This window comes from Equus przewalskii, chromosome 6, assembly GCF_037783145.1.
Source record: "Equus przewalskii isolate Varuska chromosome 6, EquPr2, whole genome shotgun sequence".
Classification (NCBI taxonomy): Eukaryota; Metazoa; Chordata; class Mammalia; order Perissodactyla; family Equidae; genus Equus; species Equus przewalskii.
In genome coordinates, this window is record NC_091836.1 from 32,319,696 (window position 1) to 32,344,150 (window position 24,455).

Below are 24,455 nucleotides of genomic sequence, written 5' to 3' on the forward strand. Positions count from 1 at the left end.
ACACACCAGCTCTGCCTGCCCATGGGTCCTGTCCCCATGCTACACTATTCTCTAAATAAAAGAGCACTATGCCAGATCTTAAGAGTCTAAGAAATCTTTCTTTCGACTCCTCGGCTCACTGACCCTGCATCATAGACCATGCGCCTAGTTATAAAAAATTGAGCAATGCCTAGAAGTAGATGCCTAAAATCTTTCACTTTTTAACATTAATTTTTAAAAAATTTAAAGTATGAAGCGTTAAAATACAAAACAATGTGTTTTGAAAACTATTTTTGTCCGTTTGTATGCCCTAACGTGTAATGAAATTTTAATTGGTATTTTAATATATATTTGGTGAACAAACCAAACATAAGACAACGTTTCAAAAATTATGTGGCAATAAATTATTTGTTGTTTTCCATAATCAATTCAAGATAAATTAAACAGGATGCACTCTTTATTGATTGGAAATAAATATATATGTGTTTTATATGTTATTTACATTATTATAACATTTAAAATAAAATTAATGATGTATTTTTCATTTATTGCAGTATTTTAAATTATTTTTATTATAAAATATCTTTTGCATATTTCAACATCTTATAAAACTTAAAGAACATTAATAAATGCATGTGTACGTTTCAGCCAGTACAGGATATATAATATAATCTGGAAATTCTTTTTGTGTATTTCTGTCTTCCTCATTCTTCCAGAAGTTGTTAGCAAGTTGAATTTTTCTTAAAGAAATACCCTTCTTTTATTTACGGATTTACCACCATGTAAGCATTCCTAAACAATATATTTATTTTTTTCTGGTTTTGGGGTTCACTTAAATAGATTTGTACATGGTTACCTCTGTTCCTTCCAAACTTGCTTTTGAGATTCATCGATTTTGATGCATATGGCTGTAGTTTTACATCTTATTATCTCTTTATTCATTCTATTGTTGTAAAACACGTAGGTGATTTCTACTTATTTGTTATTATAATCATTCCTCTGCATGTCTCTAGGGCACAAGTTCAAGAGTTTCTCTAGAGATACATTCAGGAGCAGAATGGCTAAATCAGAGGGTATACAAATATCAAATTTACAAGGCAATGCCAAACTGCTTTCTGAAGAGATTGTAACAATTATATCTACACCCTCAGTGAATGAGAATTCCTAATACATCTCATTCTCACCAATAAGACAAGACTTATATTGACATACTTAATATTTGCTCGTCTGATTGTATGAAATTCTGTTCATTGTGTTTTTAAATTGTAATACTTGATAACTGATAAAGTTAAGCATTTTTTCATGTTTAATGACAATTTGGGTTTCCTCCTTTGGGAAATTTATGTGATTATTTAATCTCAGTTTTCTTTTTAGTATGTTGACTTTTGTAAAATTGACTCATAGTAGTTCTATATTCTAGATACTAATATTATGTTGATAACATGCACTGCAAATATCTTTTCCTAGCTTGTGGCTCCTTTCTTCATTAGATTTAAGGCATTTTTCAATAAAATCAGTGCTTTTATTTTAATGTGAATGATTTATCAAAGCTTTCCTTTATAATCTCTTTCAGACATTATTGTGTCTTGTCTTGAAATCATATATTATCCTTAATTTATATCTGTAATTTTTCTTACAGTTTTGATTTTCACTTTTAAGTCTTTAATCTACCTGGGATTGATTTTTGTTTGTGATAAGGTGAGAATTCAATTCCTTTCTACTTACAAAAAATATATACGAATAGCCAAGTGTCCCAGTACCATTTATTTAATGGTTTATCATTCCCCTACTGTCCTACAAAGCCTCTAATATGGCCTTCAATGACCCCCACTTTCTAGGATTCAGGTTTTTGTCTAATGATCTCCCCTAGATTTAGCGACTTGGTTTTAGTGAATAGAATGTGGCAGATGTAATGGGATATCACTTCTGAGATTAGATTGTAAAAGACTATGGCTTCTATCTTGGATGCACTGGCTCTATCTCGTTATCTCTTGGATTGATTACCTTCATAGAAGCCAGTTACCATGTTGTAAGGCAATGTGATGGACAAGTGTCAGGACTGCCAACAGCCGTATGAACAAGATTGAAAGTAAATTCTTCCCCAGTGAAGCCTTTGAGGAGACTGTAGAACTTGCCTCTAATTTGACTGTAACCTCGTTAGACACTGAGCCAAAGGCACCCACGTAAGCTGTGCCTGGATTCCTCACCTGCAGAAACTGTGAGATAACAAATGTCAATTATATCAAGCCACTAAGATTTGGAGTAATTTGCTATGACGCAATTGAAATTAGTATATATGAATAGTCAATTTTTTAATTTTTTTAGTCTGTTTTGATAAGGTGCATCTTTCTAAGATTTTACCCAGTTTACCAAAGTTTTCAAATTTATTGAAAAAAAAATTTTTTTTGAGGAAGATTAGCCCTGAGCTAATTGCTGCCAATCCTCCTCTTTTTGCTGAGGAAGACTGGCCCTGAGCTAACATCCGTGCCCATCTTCCTCTACTTGATATGTGGGACGCCTACCACAGCATGGCTTGCCAAGCAGTGCCATGTCCACACCCAGGATCCGACCCGGCGAACCCCAGGCCGCTGATATGGAACATGTGCACTTAACCGCTGTGCCACTGGGCCAGCCTGGAAAAATATTTTAATATCTCATAATCTGCTTAGTCCATATGCTTCTGTCTTATTTTCCCTTCTTTATATTGCTTAATATGGCTTCTCTGTTTTTTTCAGTAATCATCTTTACAAAAGTGTATCTATTTTCTTAGTCTTTACAGAGACCCAAATTTTGACATTTTCTATTCCTTCTCTTTTTGTTTTCTCTATTGCATTAATTTATGCTTTTATATCTTTTTAGTTCTTTGAAACCTGTGACTATCTGTTACATGAAAAATGAAAAATTCAAACATCTGGTCTTAAGGGGCAAGGTTCTTGAATTCCTTTGCAAAAGAGAAATTTCAGATTTAGAAAACATGTCTTGGGCACAGTTGTATAAGTTCTTAATAAATATTTGTTGAGTAATACAATTTTGAAAAAACAAGTCATCTGGAGAACAATTTCTGGTTCAGGGAAGCAAAGTCTGCCAATTGACAAAACTGCTTTTTAAAGAGTCTGATAGTCGAAATTATATTTCCTAATCTAAGTATTAGAAAATGTAGTTTGAAAAGTTGAAGAGAGGCTATGGAGAGATTGAGATCAAGATTTCAAATTGGATATTTAAAAGTCTGAGATATACGGTTGTTATTTCTCCCTCTGATAGTATATCCTGAAACTGAGGAAATTATTTCTACATATGTTCTAAGAGTGAGCTTTTCTCTCACCTTTCTGAGTCAATCACAGAAATACAGTGTATAGATATGACTCTATCTTGTTCACACCACAGTAATGCCACAAGGAGGAACATCACAACATTCTGTTTCAACTAGATTACTCACTCACTTCTAATTACTCCCTTTGCTCAACAACTCCCTTGAATCAGGACTCACTCAGGGATGGTATCCCAAGAGCTCCAAGGGCATTTAAATTTCCATATATGAGAAAAAAAAGGTAGCTGTCAGTGTCTTGGAAGAAATCTTTGCAGAAGCAGGGATGCATTCAGCTTTACATTATTTAATCTGAGTTTATTTCACTAAAAAGAAAGAGCTTTCCAGCTCATGGGAGGACATCCCTGACCTTGGCTTATGGTCATTGTAAGTCACATAATTGCCATCCTCATCTGTTTTTTTTCCACTCCTCGTTTCTTCTTCATGTGTCCAGTGGAGAGGAGAATTTGGAGTCCTTAGTTTACAAATGGTTTCAGAGTCCAGGATGAAGAGGAACATGGGACTACTGGGCACAAAAATAGAACATTTGCTAGGTTTGGCCCATCAACTCAAAGACTCCATTCTTATTAGTGCCCTTTATAACCATGGATCTGGACTTGATTTAGAATGATTAAAAGTTTGGCCACCCTAAATGAGCCTACACCTGGACATTTCAGTCCAGTTCTTTCTGTAATGTGTGACTCCTCTCGATAAAACATCCAGGACTTTTGGGGAGGCAGTATAGATTGTGTGTAGCTCTTATCTTGGGTTTTGGCATCTTTTAGAGCACAGTGAAGAGCTTCTTCCTGGGTACAAGTGTCATGAAGGTAATCAGAGAAATTCTAAATATTCAGAGGAATAGGATAAAAGAGCAACAGGTATATGATCAAGTTTATTTACAAGGTTGTTTAGAAAGACTACTATCTGATAGCATCATAAAAGTCCTTATACAAGACAAAACAACTGAATGAGATCCAATTCTCGTCAATCACTGAGTGAGTCATTTAGCTATTTCATTCATGAAACATTTATTAAGAACCTAGTCTGTGCCAAGCACTGTTTTCTGCACTGAGGATATAGCAGTACACATCAAAAAGTATTTACTCTCTTAGACTTTATACTTTTGTGTGTGTGTAGTGCTGGTTGTAGCGCAAGGGTGAGAAAGGTTGGCTCTCTACTACTTACTAAGGAGGGGCAGGGAAATTTTTGGAGTCTGGTGACATCAAAAGGGAAAACTTGAATAATACTGGCACAAAATTTGACAAGTTCAATAATGCCAGAGGCCATCACAGATGCATAGAGTGGAAAGACTAATGTCAGAAAAAGAAATTAGATCCTGTGTTCTGCCATTTTTAGCAACTTCAATTTAGAAGAGTTGCTTAGACTTTCTAATGCTCAGATGTTTTATTTGCTATAAATTTATCTCAAAGTGTTATTGTGAGGATTAAATGAACTGAGGTTGTGTTCTGTAAGCATTTCTAACTGTAAAGCAGTGATTGTTCAACCCTTAAAGCTCACTAAAAAAACAAAGAAATAAAACATAATATTGTCAGTAGTAGTGGTTCATAAATGTAGTGATTCTCAAGGCACAGTTCATATCTCTAGAGAAATGAAAGGGCCCCTGGCTGATTCTGAGGTTTCTGATATCCCTCCATGCTGAAGGAATATATGTTTGTGTGGGCCCTATGCTTCCCTTTGAAAATCCTTACTCCAACATGTTTTGTTAAGTATTATTTTAATAAGGGACATCTACATTTGGAATCAATACAATAAAAATATTTAGTAAAGAAACTATTAAGTTTGCTATGGCAGCTATATTCCAGTTAAAGTGTCTTGCAATTTGGATCATAAGCAGTCTTTCCAAAACTTTGAACCAAAACACTATCATTTAAATTATACTTTTTATTTCCTGAGTATGTGCACTCCATTGACATCAAACCAGGGCATTTTTCCATGTCCTCTGCTTCCTTTTCCTCCCCCGGGACTGACTCTCATGGAGAAGAAGAACGACTCACTGGTGACTGAGTTCATCCTTTTGGGAATACCACACACAGAGGGGCTGGAGACTATACTTTTTGTCTTGTTCTTGCCCTTTTATGCCTGTACCCTGCTGGGAAATTTGTCTATCCTTGTGGCTGTTCTGTCTTCCACTTGACTTCACACACCCATGTATTTTTTCCTGGGGAATTTGTCTGTGTTTGACATGAGTTTCTCCTCTGTGACTTGTCCTAAAATGCTGCTCTACCTCATGGGATTGAGTCCCATCATTTCCTACAAGGCCTGTGTCTCCCAGCTCTTCTTCTTCCATTTCCTTGGCAGCATTGAATGCTTCTTATATACTGTCATGGCCTATGACCGTTTTACTGCTATCTGCTAATCCTCTGCGGTACACAGTTATCATGAACCCTAGAATCTGTGTGGCCCTGGCTGTGGGCACATGGCTGTTAGGGTGTATTCATTCTAGTATCTTGACTTTGCTCACCTTCATCTTGCCATACTGTGGTCCCAATGAAGTGGATCATTTCTTTTGTGATATCCCAGCACTCTTGCCCTTGGCGTGTGCTGATACATCCTTAGCCCAGAAGGTGAGCTTCACCAATGTTGGCCTAGTGTCTCTCATCTGTTGTCTCCTAATCCTTGTATCCTACACTCGAATCACTATCTCCATCTTGAGTATTAGTTCAACTGAGGGCCGTCACCGTGCCTTCTCCACATGCAGTGCCCACCTCATTGCCATCCTGTGTGCCTATGGGCCCATCATCACTGTCTACCTGCAGCCCACACCTAACCCCATGCTGGAAACTGTGGTTCAAATTCTGATGAATCTGGTAGGACCAATGCTGAACCCTTTGATCTATACTTTGAGGAATAAGGAAGTAAAAACAGCCCTGAAAAAAATATTGCACAGGACAAACTATGTTTCTGAGAGTTAGTAAGAATGGATGGATGGGTTGATGACATGGAATTCTTTCTGTCGCAACATACTAAATTTCATTCTGGAATCCTCACGTGACTTTTCAGCACATGCTGAATGTTGTGGATCACTGTATCATAATACTTCATCTTTTTGTCTATTTTATTTTTTTGTATTATCTAAGTCCTCTCCCTCCAGCTTCAAAATAATGTAGTTTTGGTGGTTGTTATTTTGCTTCTCTTCTGTGGAGAACCTCTTGCCACTAACAGAAAGGAAGATAGTCTTTGCCATTGTACCATTTTGTCCACCTTTCCTTGTTTACTTTCCTTGAAATTTTGTGTGAGGCCAAGTCTATGAGAAAGGCAGTTAAGTAGGAGAAAGAGGTTTTAAATAACTGATTAAGAGGATGATAGAATCTTCTCTCTTTTAGTATTAACAGATTAAATGTCAGAGACAAAATGAAATGTTTTCTTTTTCTTCCTCAACTGTTTGAAAAGGGAATAATTTAAAATTTGTCAGCCAAAATGTTCTCTTCTCCATCCCATGCTTGTCGTCCTGCCTGATTTCTCTGCCTGAAGGTCCTTAGGTAAATAAGATTGACTCCAACTGCATAAGGAAAGTGAAAAGCTTTGTGACTAGTATCCTAGACTAGGTGTTTCCATTTCACTACTAGCTAATAATGTTATTATTAATGTGATAAAACAGTAATTTTATCAGGTCAGATTATTAGACTGAGCCAGTTGTTTTCCAAGCATGATTCAAGGAGCCTCAGGTCTCCAATGAATTTATCCTAAGGCTTCCGTGTTAAGTATAGTGAGAACTTCCCTTCTATCTTCTTCATATACTAAATCTCTGGGAAGATTCTATTGAAAAAAGTTTGAAGCTCTCTGGAGTACGTGATCTCCGTGGTACCTTCCAGGACTAAAAAACAAGATGTATATTATTTTCTTCTACCCAAAACTTTAAAGGTGTCACTGTGTTTTCTTCAGCACCTGTATCTTAACCTCACCTCTTTAACATTCACTTGGGTTTGTTACACTTGTTAAAGCTCCAAGGTTCAACCCATTACCTGTCAAAGAATTCTGCTGTTCCAATAAAAACAGCTATAAAGGAAATATTTATTACTATTTGGTCTCATGTGACCTCTTCCTTATTTGATATACATCAAAGACATCTACTTTAGCTCACAAATGGCTACACAGAAGCTCTGTGGAAGGCACTGATTAGATCTGAAATGCCATTGAAGGCAGAGGATTTCTCTGGATCCATGGTATTAACTGCCTAGAGTACATGTAATTTTATCTCAACCCTTTGCATCTCTGACCAAAATATTAAGCACTGTACTATTCAAATTCTAGCTAGAAAATCTCCTGATTCATTGTGGTGTAACACGAATTCAGTTCCACAGTTCTCTCCTAAGACTCCCTAGACATGGTTCCTAATAGCAAAGTCTCCCTCCAGAATTTTTTGAATTCTTAGAAATATCAGATATGTAATTGTTTTAAATAACCTCTTCACCTATTTGTGCCTCAAATTTCTGCCTTTGGTTCAGTAGTATAAAGATTATTATTTATAGAGCCCTTACTATTTTTCAGATATAATGCTAAATGCTACACAAAATAATCTCATTTAATCCTCAAAACAATCTTGTGATATTTGTATTGTCCTCATTTTATTGATGAATTTCTAATGCTTAGAGGAAAAAACCAAGTTTCTTACTCAAGACTACACAGCTAGAATGTGATAAGGCCTGGTTACGAAGCTGAGACTTTTTGTTCTTAGATGTTAGGAAACTGCTACCCAAATGTTTAGGAATCTTTCCAATTAAGGAGAGATAAGGTACTAAGCAGGAGCACTGCCTTTATCTATGCCAACTGAAGAAGATAAAACATCCTAGATAAGGAGACTTTTTTCCACCCTTAAGAAGGAAATGGTAACCAAGGCAGTCAGTGGTATTTTCAACTCCCAGGACATATGTGGCAGAGGCACCAAGGGCTCTGGCCCCATAGTGAGATATGATAAGACATACCAATTAGCATCCAACTAGGACACATCAACAGAAAGGCAAGAAGAAAGGGCCACACAGAAATAAGAAGTTCCACATCTTTCTCTATGTCCTTTTCCAGAATAAAAAGAGGGCAGGAGCTATAAATGAAGGCTCTGGAGTCTTCAGTTGTCTCTTCTGGGGAAACTTGCGAAGAGGACAGGTGACCAAGGATAAACAAAGTAGCAAGAACTGGAGTAAAAGCTCTGTCCCCAATCAAACACCCACTTTAGCCCTCCTTCTATCACCCGTGATCGTCACCTCTGTTGTTAGGAAGTTTCTTTGACCATGTAAAGAGATGGACGCTTATTTTCTAGCGTGAATTTTTCACCTGATCTGAGCTGTAGCCTTTGGTCTAGCAGCTCGCAATCCTCTTTCTGAGTCACACTATCATTTGCATTGAACCTGGTGAAGTCTTCTGAGGAATCTCAGGACATCTCAAAGGCTCTGTTATTGGGCAAGGGAGCATCTCATAAAAATCCCAGGGTACCCATGGTGGTTTCAAACTTTACTCATCTCCCTAGAGGAATGATAACAATAGAACTGCAGGTTTCTCTCTTCTTTGAGAGATATGTATTTCTTCGTAACAATTTAAGACAAAAATGAAAAACTGAAGACAAAGAACCACATTCATTTTTTTAAAGGAATGCCAATCCATTATCACAAAATCTTCTTTGTTTCTGTTACCGCTTTAACTAAATCTGATTTTACTCACAGCTTGCATAAATTAATTTTGGTCTGATTTTTAAAGGTAGGAGTCTTTGGGATTTTAAATGTTTCTTATTAGTGAATCATTAATTAGTAGTTTGCCATTACTAGGGTTAAAACATCTATTCTACACAATTCCTGCAATATTTTCTAAATCTATGCTTCCTGTACAAGTCTGAGATGATTCACAATCACAATAGAAAAGCTCCTTTATCTTCTTTGTTGTTTTAGCTTGCTGAAAAGAGACTGTGCAGTGGCACTCTATGCTTTAACTCCTCCTCCGTCTTTATTTTTTAATTAGAAACAAAATTTTCTATGGCAACCACCACTTTGTCTCTCCTTTCAATAGAGCTGTTTGCCTTAGACAATGAAGTAACTAGTTTCGTAAACAAAAGCCAGGCCTAGCAACTCTCAGAGATTTTTCCCATTCCCTCCCCCCAGCCATCCTCAAATAATCTGAAATTTTTTTAAGTAAAATTACTTCTTTTTCAGGAATATTTAAATCATGCTAACAAAACAAAACATTACAAGGCAAGGTTATTCAAGAATTTCTTCTCTGCACTCCCTCTCCTTACGAGATGCTGCGAGCTCTGAGGCCTGGCAGTCTATGATGGGAGCAAGAAAGTATCGCCAAACAATGTTTCTTAAGGAAACCCCGTGAACTTGATGAGGATTTTAGGCTGGTTAATTTTAACACTGCGGATGAGAAGCAGGCTCCTAGGAGTGGAATTTGCTTGCCCTTTGATGAGAGGCAGTTGCATTTGTGAAGGAAATCTCCATGCCTCCCTCTCTGTGCCAGGAGGAAGGGGGGATGGCCTTATCTCTGGAAACTCTTAATGGGGAAGGCAAGAACTTAAGTTGTTTGCTGTCTGGCAACCTCATGTAACTGACCCCCTACCCCAATATCCTCCTTTGTCTTTAGCTGAAGATAATATTTAAGTGGTGACTTCTGCCATTTACTCAATCCGGTTTGATTCTTACCTAAAAGTTGTGGGACCGCCCAATGGCCAGACCCTACCGGCACTGGTACCATTTTAACTTTTTTTGTCTTGTAAAGAGATAACGTACACACCTATGCCTTAAATTTAGCCTTACTCTCCACCCATGTTTGCAGCAGAAGCATGGCAGCAGCACCTCCTCCTGCCCGTGGACCCTGTCCCCACGCAGGAGCTGTGACTGCCCATGGGTCCTGTCCCCATGCTATTCCACACTATTCTCTAAATAAAAGAGCACTACTGCCAGATCTTAAGAGTCTAAGAAATCTTTCTTTTGACTCCTTGGCTCACTGACCCCGCATCAGTAAGAATGTTAGTGAGTTTGATGTGGGGTCGGTGAGCCGAGGAGTGGAAAGAAAGATTTCTTGGACTCTCAAGATCTGGCAGTAGTGCTCTTTTATTTAGATAATAGTGTGGAATAGCATGGGGACAGGGCCCACGGGCAGTCAGAGCTTCTGCTGCTGGCATGGGGACAGGACCCATGGGCAGGCAGAGCTGCTGCCGGCATGTTGCTGCTGTTGCTGCTGTTGCTGCTGTTGCTGCTGCTGCTGCTGCTGCTTCTGCTGCTTCTGCTGCAAAGTTGGGTGGAGAGCAAGGCTAAATTTAAGGCATAGGTATGTGAGTTATCTCTTTACAAGACAAAGAATATGTAAAACAGTTAAAATGATGTCAGAGCCCATATGGTCCGGCCATTTGGTCTGGCCATTTGGCGGTCCCGCAAATTTTAGATAAGAATCAAACCGATTGAGTAAATGGCAGAAGTCACCACTTGAATTTTATCCTCAGCTAAAGACAAAGGAGGATTTGTTGGGGGGGGGGGGTGGTCAGTTACATGAGATTGCCAGACAGTAACCAACTTAAGTTCTTGCCTCTGGCATTGATTAAGAGTTTTTAGAGATAAGACCATCCCCCTTCTTCCTGGCACAGAGAGGGAGGCGTCTTCACAGATAGAGGTTTCCCTTAGAAATGTAAATGTTTCCCAACAAAGGGGCAAACAAATTCCACTCCTTGGAGCCTGAATCTCATCTGTAGTTTTAAAACTAACCAGCCTAAAAATCCTCATCATAAGCCATTTTAAAATTAAGCAGCCTAAAAATCCTCATCATTACTACTGTAATAAAACAAGGAAAGGGAACACAAAATGTGAACATCAAGCCAACTTCCAAGTTTCCATAAAACTTTACTCTCAATCATACTGGTCAAAGCACTTTTTCCAAAATATCTTTTTTGTGTCTGAAATTCTGTCATTAAAAAATCAATGTCTCCCTAATTTCTACATTCTCTTTTCAAAAGAAAATTCCCCTGCAAGTAACAGAAATGAGATGATGTCTATCTGAGAAAGAGTGTTTTCTGCTTATGGTTGAGAGAAGGAGAAGCAAAAAGGCAGATGAGAAGATACACAGATATATTTCTCTTTAGATTTCAATTTGGCTAATGGTCATCCTGATGACCTCAAATTTCTTTTGTCACAAGACACTCTGGAGAAGTAATTCAGTCAGTATTCATTAAATGTCTGTTTTGCAGCATATACTATTCCTATGCTAAGTCTATAAAGATGAATAAAGTCCCTGCCCTGAAGGATTCCACCATTTGAGGTTAGAAGGTTAGAATCAGACATAACAGAATTGTCCATAATAAAATGTGATAAGGACAAAAACACTTTTTAAGGGCTTACTATGTGCTAGGTATTATTTTTAAGCACTTTGCTAATATTTACTCCTTTGATCCTTATCATAATCCTATTAAGTATTAGTAGTTGGTATTATCTCCATTTTATACCTGAGAAAACCAAGACACAGAGAAATAATTTTCCCCACCAGTAAGTCACAAAACTAGCATTAAAAGTTCTACTTTTGACTTTTGTGTTCTTTCTTTTAATAATTTGCATTACAACATTGACACCATAAACACAGGGAAGCTGTAAAAGAGTGAGTGATTATTTCTGCTTAGGGGTCTCTGAAAAAGCTTTGCAGAAAAGGTGACAGGTGAGCTAGGCTTTGATGGATGAATGATGAGGAGGATGAATAAATGTCAGACAAAGAGGGTGAGGAAATGCATTGAATCAGAGAGAAGGGGGACATCTTTTGTGAATGCAGAGATGTGTGATGTCCATATCATTTTCCAGGAGAACAACATTAGTAGTAAGAGGATGATCAGAACTGGGAGTGGAAATGAGGGCAGAGTACAGTAGGGGGAGAGAAGCAGATGATAGAAAGGAGACTAATCAAGTTATTGGGTTCTATATCTATGTAAGGAGGTCACATGTCTAGGTTTACCAGGAGTGTTTATGGATGATTTTTAATAGTGCCCATGTTCTCAAAAGTGTTCTGATTTTTAAGATAAATTGTATGGACACCCTACTTCCGTAAGAAGCTAAGAAGTTGTAACATAAGAATTTGACAATGGAGAGCCAATTTAAGTGTGGAGGCTTAGTATGATCAAAGTCTGTCAAGAATATTTACCAGTCCAGCCAGTGCCAAGCTTAAAGTGGACAAGCCACTTAATTAACAGAATAGAGAGGACTCTGCTTTCTTATACTCCCATGGGGAGTATTTACCATTCAATGATCTTTGCTCCATCAGATGTAGGCTGTCTAACTCAAGTACTTACCACCTAGGACCCTTTCTCTTCCATTTTCTGAGCTCGTGCAGCAACCTCATGACAGAAATGGGACTGAAATGGAGCTCTCTTGTTTCTCTGTCCTAAATTATGTCACCTATAACCACTTAGATTTTTCTCAAGTACAAGTAAATAATGTTCTATTTTGTTATGTATTATTATGTAGAGTCACACTTATCACTTATCATTGGTTGTTAATTTTCAAAACTAAAGCTAATTATACTTGTTTGTGCATGCTAATTTACATGTGAATTGATGATACTTACTAGCAGGATAACCACAGGGAAGCTGAGAGTCTCTCTGAAAATATGCTTCCAACTCAAAACAACTTTCATAATGAAGAATCAGATAAGGGGATGTTTTGTTTTACTAAGTGGAAAGTCTCATAGTCAGTAGGATGTGGTTGACACTTATGCTCATAAGACATATGACAAGGAAAGTGCTGAGACTCTCTAAGTTATCTACTCACAGACCCAAAGATCATTATCACTGAATTTCAGTCTACTTCCAAACCTTTCCAGTCAGTGATCTGCATCCCCAGATTTACTTACTCATGACTCTTTTCCACTCTATCAAAATTATTCTTTCAAGGAACCTCCAAATAAACAAATATGGAGACTTACCCAAGGTTCTCTTTATCCCTGGATTCCGTGACACTACCTTATGACAGGTTTCTTCCGATTCTCTCCTCAGATCTTTTCTCTCACCTGGATTACCTCTACAAGAGGTTTGGCCCATATTTCAGTACTTAATTTTCCTTCAATAATCTCTTTTAATGGAGTGACTTCAAAAGGAAGTAGTTAATTAGATTTGAGTTGAATTATATAAAGAACTAATGTAAGGGGCAGATTTCTATAGTTAATGAATATTTCAAAGCTTCCTTTACATGTGCAGCCTCATTTCCCTTAACGTTCTGGATTACCTTATAGGTCTCTGGAATTTTATATTTCCTACCTATGTTTGGTGAGACCCTATATTTCCTTTGGTTTTTAATTATATTTCAGTCACCTTTTATGATTAAGGTATGGTTAAATAAAATGGTATCATCTATCTTAACCACATTTTCCACTTGATGTTTAGGGCATTTTATTGCTTGACTTATTTATGACATGTGGATGCTGGGTGCTCAGAAAAACTTTAAGGGTGGATGCTGTTTGATGAAAAACATGTATGTCAAGATCCCCCAAAGAAGGGGAAAATCACCAGATGTGATGCCACAAACAGTCCCTTGTCTCTCTCTCTCTCCTCTCAGTAATGGATCCAATTGTTTGAGCTTCTAAGGTGAAGGTAAGGAGGTAAACTGGTAGAGAATTGTGAAAATTGCCGCACTGTGGGGAGGCGGGTTTGCTTATATAAACTATTTATGCAAGTTTATTTTTTGAAGCTGGGTTTGAGGTATTATGTTAGCTTTTCCCACGATGCAGAATTTATCTTAAGTTCTCTTAAGTCTGTTAAGGATGTCACATTGGTCTCTATCTTTGCTATCTCTGTCTTTGTCAGTATCCTGCAAACTACTAACAGAGAATCCGGGTAACAAGCTTATTTGTTGAGTGATAATGTATTTTCAGTTTTACGAAATTTATAAAAATATTGAAGCCTAGGGGCCTGGTGGCATTGTGGTTAAGTTCGCTTGCTCCATTTTGACAGCCTGGGGTTTGCAGTTTCAGATCCTTGGAGTGGACCTAGCACAGCTTGCCAAGCCACACTGTGGCAGCATCCCACATAAAACAGAGGAAGACTGGCATAGATGTTAGCTCAGCAACAATCTTCCTCAAGCAAATGGAAGAAGATTGCAACACATGTTAGCTCAGGGCCAATCTTCCTCACACACACAAAAAGATAAAATAAAATACAAAATATTGAAGCCTAATATTCCAACAGATGAGGAATGAAATTAATTTGATTGCAGAAACCTGAGCAGAGAAAAAAGAATGATTTCTTCAGCTTAATGTGTATATTCTACATTCTATGTTCTCTTTACAACTATAACTCTATTGGGTCACCCTAACCCATACTAACTCCCTATCCTAAGAGTTTTCCTTATTCTCACTTCCTGGTTTATGTATAAAATGTATAAAAAAAGAAACAAATGGCAATTAAATAATTTACAAGCATCCATAAAAAGAAATTAAGACCAAAGTTGATATGCTTAAAAGTAGAGTAAACACAGCTTAAGAGAAGACTAGAGAGCTGGAAGAGCAGTTGCAGGAAAACTAACTGAATAAAGGAAAAAAGGAAAAGTAGAGAGAAGAGGTGTAAGAGAGATATGGGACATAGTGAAATTACCTAGGAGAAGAAGAAAAAAGGAGATGACAAGGTTCAATATTTGAGTAAATACTGGTTGAAATATTCCAAAATTGATGAAAAAATAAAGAAATAAATCCATAGAATCACAAAGTACTATAAATCTCTAGAAGGATGAAAAGAAAACCACACTTAGGCATACAGTATGGAAAATACAAATGCGTAAAGAGAAAGAGAGTGATAAAAGCAACCAGGAAATAATGATAGCTCCCTTTAAGGAACAAAAAGTTGATTAATATTTCAATTCTTAAAAGAAATGGTAAAAGACAATGAAATAAAATATTTTTAAGTGCTGAACAAAATAACAGGCAACATAATATTCTACATCCAGTGACAATACACTTCAAAAGTGAAGGTGAAAGAAAAATATTTCCAGATAAACAAATACCAATAAATAAATAAATATATGAAATTGTTTCCAGCACACACACTCTATGCAAAATTTTAAAGGTCTTCAGGAAAAAGGAAAATAAAACAGAAATCCTATCTGCACGAGGGAATGAAGAATGTCAGAAACAGGGTCTGGCCTGGTGGCATAGTGGTTAAGTTCGTGCACTCTGTTTCTGTGGCCCAGGGTTCATAGGTTTGGATCCTGGGCATGGACCTAGCACTGCTCATCAAGCCATGCTGTGGTGGCATCCCACATAAAATAGAGGAAGATTGGCACAGATGTTAGCTCAGTGACAATCTTCCTCACACACACACACACACAAAACGAATGTCAGAAGTGCAAATATACAGGGAGGGAAATACAAAGGCATTTTTCTCATTTTTTCATTTCTTTAAATGATGAATGGCTATTTGAAGAGAAAATAATACGAATGAAAAAATAATAACACTGTGTTGTGGAGATTATAACATATGAAAAAGCAAAAATGGATGACAACAGTAGGACAAAGTATGAGGGACAGGAAAAGGGGATATATTGTTGTAAGTTTATCACATTATTATGAAATGGTATAATATTATGAAGATAGACTGGATAAGTTAAACTGCTAAAACTTTTATCAATCACCAGAAATGAAACTAAAGAGGTATATATAAGCCACAGTGGAGATAAAATGGAATACAAGGAAAAAAACCATCTTATTACTCCAAAAGAAGGCAAGAATGGAGGAAAAAAATGAAGAAATAATAGCTTTGGCAAATAGACATATAGTAAGTTTGAACTCAATCATATCAAAGATTCTTTTAAATATAAATAGTCTGAGTATTTCAATTAAAAGGTAAAGAAAGTTAGGGAGAAATAAAATGAATATCTGTTTATATGCTGTCTAAAGCACAACATGTGCACTCACACATTTTAAATACATAAAGATATAGCTAGGTTAAAAGTAAAAGATGAAAAGAGATTTATCATGTAAGTCTAATAAAAATAAAGCCAACTAGCTGTGTTAATATCAGTGAAAGTAGATAGAGAAATCTACCTGGGATAAAGAAAAATACTTCATGATGTAAAAAGGTGAATTCGTTGGTAATACATGAAAATTGGTATTTGCAACTAATAACAGGGTTTGAAAATAGATGTGTCTAGGTCTATGAGGTCCACCTCTTCCGCTAGATGATGGAACTGCCATCCTTCTGCCTGGACTCCAGCTTGCTGTGTCACAGTCAGAAAATTGTCCCCTAGCAGACAGCAAACGTGATTATGAAGCTTACTTTATCAGCTTTTCTTTATTCAGTGATCATAGTCTTGCACTGCCTATTTTCCGATGCCTGAAAACAGTTGTCTTACATATTTTGTCCAGTTTTATGGCTTTGACAAGAGTATTATTTCAGAACTGATTATTTGTCATGGCTGAAATAGATTTTAAATGTTTAAATTCCCCGAATTTCCCCTCAGTTTCAGTCAAAAATGACGTAATTCATCAGATATAGGATGACCATATACCAACAATGTTTGACTAATAAAAAATAATTCCCCTTCAAATCTCCTCAATTTGTTGTTACAAATCAGAAGAGAATAGTTACAAAAATTCGTAGTACAGAAAATGAACTTATCTTTGAGGAGACAAAAAACCCATTCCTTCTCTGTCCTAGTCTTTATCTACATGATCTCAATGGTGGTAAACCTGGCCTTAATCTTTTTCAGTTTTTTAAATTTATTGAAGGATAATTGACAAATGTAATTGTATATACTTTAAGTGTACAGAGTGATGATTTGATATACACATACATTGTAGGATGATTAGCAAGATCAAGATAATTAACACATCCATCATCTCACATAATTAACATAGTTAACTTTTTCTTGTGGTAAGAATGCATAAAACCTACTCTCAGCAATTTTCAAGTATACAATACTGTATTATTAACTATAGTTGCTATGCTGTATATTAGATTCTCAGAACATATTCTTAGAACTGAAAATTTCTACCCTTTGATCAACATCTCCCATTTCCCCACCACTTGGCCCCTGGCAACCACTATTCTATTTTCTGTTTCTATGGAATTGACTTTTTCTTGCAGGTTCCACATGTAAGTGACACTGTATGGTATTTGTTTTTCTCTGTCTGGCTTATTTCACTTTGCATAACACCCAAATTAATCCAAATTAATTAATCCAAATTAATCCATGATGTTGTGAATGGCAGTATTTCCTTCTTTTTCACAGGTAAATAATATTCTTGTGTGTATGCTGCAGTGAATATGGGTGTGAAGATACCTCTTTGAAATAATGATTTCAATTCCTTAGGATGTATACCCAGGAGTGGGATTACTAAATCATACGGTAGTTCAGTTTTTATTTTATGAGGAGCCACCATACTATTTCCCATAATGGCTATACCATTTTACATTTCTACCACCAGTGTGTAAGGATTCTCTTTCCTCTGCATCCTCGCCAACATTTGTTATCTCTTGTCTTTTAGACAATTGTTATGAAGTGATATCTCATTGTGTTTTTGATTTTCATTTCCCTGCTGATTAGTGATGTTGAGCACTTTTTACCTATTGGCCATTTGTATGTCTTCTTTGGAAAGCGTCTATTCAGGTCCTTTGTTCATTTTTTAATTAGCTATTGAGTTGTATGAGTTCTTTATATATTTTGGCTGTTAACCTCTTTTCAGATATATGGTTTGCAAATATTTCCTCCCATTCTGTAGGTTGTCTTTCCAATTTATTGATTGTTTCCTTTGCTGTGAAGAAGCTCTTTAGTTTGATGTAGTCTCATTTGTTTATTTTAGCTTTGTTTCCCTTGCTTTTGTTGTCTTATCCAAGAAATTGTTGTGAAAACCAATGCCAAGAATCTTTTTCCCTATGTTTTTTTTAATCTTTTTAATCAGGATCAGTTCTCACCTTCACAACCCGCTGTTAGTTGTTCCTTAACTACTTTTCCTTTTTATCTCTACTATTTCTCTGTCGAATTAACAAAAATGTTGGTAAAAGTCATCCCCCTTTGGGATACATTACTGAGCTCTTTTTCTCCAGATACTTTGTACTGATGACACCTGTATGCTAACACCCATAGCTTATGGCCATTGTGTGCCTTTTATATCCATCTTTCTTTGTCTCTCTTGGTCTGTTTTCTGCTCATTGCTGGTATGTACACATCAGGAGCCTTTGAAATCCTTATTCTTATTACTTACTTATCTCATCATTCCTTCTGTAGAACTGATGTCACCCACCCTTGCTTCCGTGACATCCTCCCCTTCTTGAACATTTCCACTCAAGAGCCTGCCCCTTCTGCTGATGAATTAAGTTGGATTCAGGGTGTTTGGATTTACTTTGGAAATATCCATTTCTTTTAACTTCATTCTTTTCAGCTTTCTTTGAATCTACTCAACCAGGACAAGTACAAATATTCAATACTCTTGTCCGCATGTATTTTATTTTTCTTTGTTTTCATGGTTTTTTTCTTTGTTTTCATGTTTCCAGTATCTTCTTGTATTTTAAGACAGCAATAAGAACTGACACATCCCAGGAGAAGGTGGTCTGCATGTTTTCCACCATCATAAAGCCCATGTTCATTCCCTATTATACAGCCTGAGGACAGCAATGACGAAAATGTCCAGGACCATGCAGCAAACTGCCCAGTTAAATATATCGGTGAGTTTTTTCTGCTTTTCTTGGTCACTGATTACTTTCAAGAAAAATGCCATTTTAGAAATTATTAAAAATCTATGAAGAAAAGTTTTGATGACCCTTACTTCCTATTCCAGCTGCCCAGGGCCATTTCAGATCCCTAGCTTCCCAGAGACCTGTGACAATTCAGTTTCCCTGATCTACTCTCTTCTCACCCACAGATCCTGAGCAAGCTTCTCTGGCCTATGTCCTGGAATCAGTTTTCTAGCATGGAGGTTCCTCAAAAAATTAAAAATAGAATTACCATATGACCCAGGAATTCCACTTCTCAGTATATATCCAAAATAATTGTAAGCAGGATCTTGCAGAGATATTTGTATATCCATGTTCATATCAGCACTATTCACGATAGCTAAAATATGAAAGCAATGCAAAAACCCATAGGCCAGTGAATGGATAAGCAAAATGTGCTATATGCATACAATGGAATATCATTCAGCCTTAAAAAGTAAGGAAATTCTGCAATATGCTACAACAAGGGAGAAACATGAGGACACTATGCTAAGTGAAATAAGCCATCACAAAAAGACAAATACTGTATGATTCCATGTAAATGAGGTACTTAGAGTAGTCAAAATCATAAAGACAGAAAGTATAATGGTGGTTTCCAGGGTCTGGGGGGAAGAGAAAATAGGGAACTATTGTTTAATAGGTACAGAGTTTCAGTTTTACAAGATGAAAAAGTTATCGGGTACATGAACATGATAGCTGTTTTCCACAGCAGCTGTATCATTTTACATTTTCACCAACAGTGCACAAGGATTCCAATTTTCTACACACCCTTTTAATTTAATGTGATTTTTTTCATAATTGATGAGCTCAATCAACTGTGAACCCTATTTTTCCCTTAACATAACATTATATATATTTTCTTTATCTTGACACATTCTTCAAGTTTATTATTTAATAATACTTTTGCTTATTTAATGTTTATACAGATTTCCACTGAATAAATATATCTGAATATATCATCATTTATCCTGTAAGTGACTTGCCCACAAAATGGCTTAGCAAGCTGTGCTATTGTGATTTATAAGGAATATATATTTGGTTATTCAGATGACCAAAATATATTTCTCATATATGTTTGGTCTTTGTCCCCAGTTCCTGACTCACAGCTCCCAAAACCCTTGGAATTTCCCCAACTATAAGAGCAACGGGAGAATTTTTTCTCATAATATTTGGTCTCTTGTCCTCAGTTCCTGAAATTGCTTCAGAGGCATAAAGGTGAAATTGATGTCTTGTTATTCATAACAAGTCCCTTCCCATCACACTGGGTTTATCTTATTGAGGTGACTTTTGTAAAGCACCTAAGGATGGGGCTGGTTGTGAGGGGAACCAACCACCAATACGGAGTTGGAACTTCCAGTTCTACTCCCTGATTTCTGGGGAGAGGAATTGGGCTGGCAGTGGAATTAATTACCAATGGCCAATGATTTAATCAATCATGGCTACATAATGAAGCTGCCTTAAAAAGATCAAAGGGCAGACTCTGGAAAGCTTCCAGGGTGGTGAACATGTATATATATGAGAAGAGTGGCATGCCTGAAGAAGGCATGGAAACTCTATATCCTTTCCCCATACCTTATCCTATGAATTCCTTCCAGCTGGGTGTTCTTGAGTTATACCCTTTTATAATAGACCAGTGATCTAGCAAATAAAATCTGGGTTTTGTGAGCCACTCCAGTAAATTAATCAAACCCAAAGGGGGGTCATGGGAACCTCCAATGTGCAGCTGGTTGGTCAGAAGCCCAGATGACAACCTGGACTTGCAGTTGGAATCTAAAGTGTGTGTGTGTGTGTGTAGGGGGCATGCTGCTTAACCTGTGGGATCTGATGCTACCTCTGAGTAGACAGTATAGAATTGAATTGGATTGTAGGACACCCAGCTGGTGTCAGAATTGCTTGGATGTGTGGAGACGCCTTTTCCCCATTTTGGAAATTGAGTCCAGAACAACCATTACAAGCCAAACAGCAGGCATTTAATGTATGTATGGCAAATGTCCTAGATTCATTTCTACTTGTTATAACACTGCACTTATTCCATTCCTGTCATTTCCTAGCTCCAGACTAGCAGCCCTTTTTCTATTTATCTATACTTAAATTCCCTTAGAATTAGATTTTTTTGTTTGTCTGTTCTCTCTGCCTGACTTTTAGACTCACTCCAAGGACTTGACTCATACCTGTCTTAGTAGAGATTATTGTTTTGTGCTCTCTTGAGCAAAAAGCTTAGTAGAGAAGTACATCGGGTTCTCTGTTAGTTTCAAAGCTGCATAAGAGCAGGAGCAATTCAGCTGTCTTCCTAAAATCAGTCTATTCTCAGGGCCTGGTGCAGGGCTACTCACAGACTAAGTAGTAATGAAAATTTGTTGATTTTGATTAGTTGAGTGCACATTTGTTTTGTTTTGTTTCTTTGTTTTTAAAAAATCTGTTTTCTGGGAAGATGTCTGTTGTTATGGCAACATGTACACATTGTCATGGCAACATTCTTAGGTATCAATTTCTATTACTTGTAAAACAGAAATGCTTGCCTGATTCAAAAAATGCAAGAGATTCAAACTTATGCTCTCAGGTTCTATGTTCTCATGCCCCTACCTCACCTCTGATAATAACTCAGCTATCAATTGTTGAAACAAAAATGGAGTAATCTCAAAGACTTGTCTAATATTTTTGAGCAGCTAAAGAAATTTATTAACTTTCAGATTCCTCAATTTGTGAATGAGTATTCAAGGTCACATTTTTGGTAATTCACTCTTGGTGGATATAAAGAGAGTTAGATGGATTTACTTATAAAATCCAGGAACCCTGTTTGGGTAAATCTACCAAGCATTCCTGATGATCCTCAGGAGTATGTTTAACATTCTTGTCCAGGAAGAATTGACTAATGCTGGAATCTGATAGCTCAGCAGTGAAGAAATCTGTCAGTTGGTATGGTAGGCAGAATAATGCTTCCCAAAGATGTCCAATTCCTAATCCCCAGACCCTGTGAATATGTTAGATTACTGGTAAAGAGGAATTAAAGATGCAGAAGGAGTTAAGGTGGCTAATCAGCTGACTTTTAGATGAGGAGATAATCTGAGTGGGCCCAATGTAATTACAAACATTCTTATAAGTGGAAGAGGGAAGAAGAAGAGAAAAACAGAGAAATGGCAGCTGAATAGGAATTCAGCCCTACCAACACCTTGATTTTAGCACAGAGAGACTCACTTTGGACTTCTAATCTCCAGAACTGTAAGATTATACATTGGCATTGTTTTATGCCACTCCATTCATAGCAATTTGTTACAGCAGCAATAGGAAAGTAATACAGCTGGTATGTCTCTAAGCTTCACTGCCAATTCAGAAGCTGCCCTTGGACTCTGGCCTACTCAGCAAAGTTCTAGAGCTTAGGGCTGTGAGGGATGGAGGGATTGATAAGCTCCTGTCAACCTGTCAGCCTCACTGAGAAGATTGGCATGTCAGACTAGAAGCACACAAGAAGACAAAGACCTTAGATGCTTGCTGGGACAGGTCCTGGAAAGCCATCAGTGTAAACACTCAGCTCTCACTTGCCCTACGAGTGTAACTGTTATTGGTCTTGAGTAGATGTCCATTGGCCTCACAAAACAAGTATACTCTCAGTGCAGAGGTCCAGGCTCTCAGAGAATGTGAAGATAGAATTTTAACAAAAATTATCACACCCTCAGCATGGTCCAGATGATCCCAAGTATTAACTGTTAAAACCAGTGATAGTTATTTACTGATTGAAAAATAAGCACACCAACGACTTAAAAAGTATTCATAGTGATTAAAAAAAGGAAAAAATATGTTAGAATTTTGTATTTAAAGAAGTGTTTATCTTAAAACAATGAAAAAGAAAGGCTTATTCTGATTTGGAAAATCAATTCTTTGAGAAAAACATCTAAACTCACAATACGTACCCCAATAAATATCACATGGATGAAGAGTTAAACAATAAAAAGAAAACAAAGGAAACAAAACCCAATAATCTAATTGAGAAAATTTTCCTGTACATCTTCACTCATTTGCTAAAAAGAAACTTCCAAAAAACCCAGAGTAAAAAGGAATCAGTTACTGTGCATTGCCAAATTCACCCAAACTATCACCATTCCCAACATATAAATACACCACCCATTTCATTGTGGGAGCATCTCTGACTGGGACTTTTTACCAAGTATAGGATTGACACAGTTTACAATTATTTAATTACGTAACACAAAATACCATCTACTTTGCCTTTATTTTTGCAAAATAGAGTAATTGTGGTCTGTAGGAAGTTTTGAATACTTCAGATTTAGTGCCAAATTTCCTTTAATAAAGATATTCAGAATGAGGTACAAGAACTGTCAAAAAACTTTAACTTTTATCCCTCTTATTTTCATTTATGATCATCAATAAATATAGCAGAGAACAGCTACATTTCCCACTCATCCAGCTCTGAGAACTTTCCTGATTGAGAGCTTTGCTTCACTTATAAATAGGTCCATTTTATAATTATAAAAAACAATAACAAACTTACGTTTACTTTGTTCTTATTTTTGGAGAGCAAAACTAAGGTAACCTAAATCTGTGGAAAAGTTAGAATGCTTCTATGTACTAAATTTCTATTATTCCTTAAATTCAGGATGGGGAAAATGACTCCAAAGAAGATATAATCCAAAGAAATTCCCGTTGTATTCAGGCCCATTAATAAATGTAGCAGCAAAAATTAACTTCTGAGCAGCACTGAGACAGAGAACACAAATGGAGGCCCAGGAAGTCAGCATCAGGTGGGCTGGGACCTCCCAGAGACAGACAGGTACATAGGAATCCTTCTTTTAATCACACGTTCTCCACTAGCCTCTCTGATTTTGTTACAAATGTCACTACTAGTTCCAATTGCACTTGTAAGTGCATATACCATGACCCTAGACACTCACTATTTACTAGAAAAATGACCTGAGAATTATTCTACCGTCGAAGGAAATAGGGATGGCATTCAAGCAGAGTAGCAAATACTCAACTCTTGAAAGCAGGTGAAAATCAAAATCCATATTTTTTTATGGCATGATTGTAATTACAGAAAATTGCAACGGCAGAGTTACATTGCATTTACCAAAGATGCAGTGCTACTGTGCTTTCCACACCCACCCCAAGACATACATTCTTCATATCATAGGTTATTAAAATATATAGCTTGACGGTATGGTGGATATCATATCATTTTTACCATTCCTTTTGGGAGATGAGATATCTAACAGCTTCTGATCTAATGACTCTTCTGAAAGCCAATATTTTTTGGATAATTGAATAAATAATATATATGTATAATACATATTAAAGATACACATTTTAAAGATATATCTTTATTAAAGATAAAGAGGAACATATATATAGTTTCAGTCACTATACACATACATATACATGTATACATACATATATGTATATTATATATAGTGAATGATGTATAAATATATGCCACATACGTGTCTGAATATAGTGGCTGAGAACACATCAGAGAAAGAG

The 24,455-nt window shown here is 36.7% G+C and overlaps 1 protein-coding gene across 1 annotated transcript; it reads left to right on the forward strand.

The window, feature by feature from the left end:
• Nucleotides 1-5,276: 5,276 nt before the first annotated feature.
• Nucleotides 5,277-6,216, forward strand: LOC103550115 (olfactory receptor 10D3). The gene is given in 2 exon segments (XM_008518849.2): nucleotides 5,277-5,657; nucleotides 5,659-6,216. Coding segments are annotated over 2 exon segments (939 nt in total).
• The last annotated feature ends 18,239 nt before the right edge of the window (nucleotides 6,217-24,455 follow it).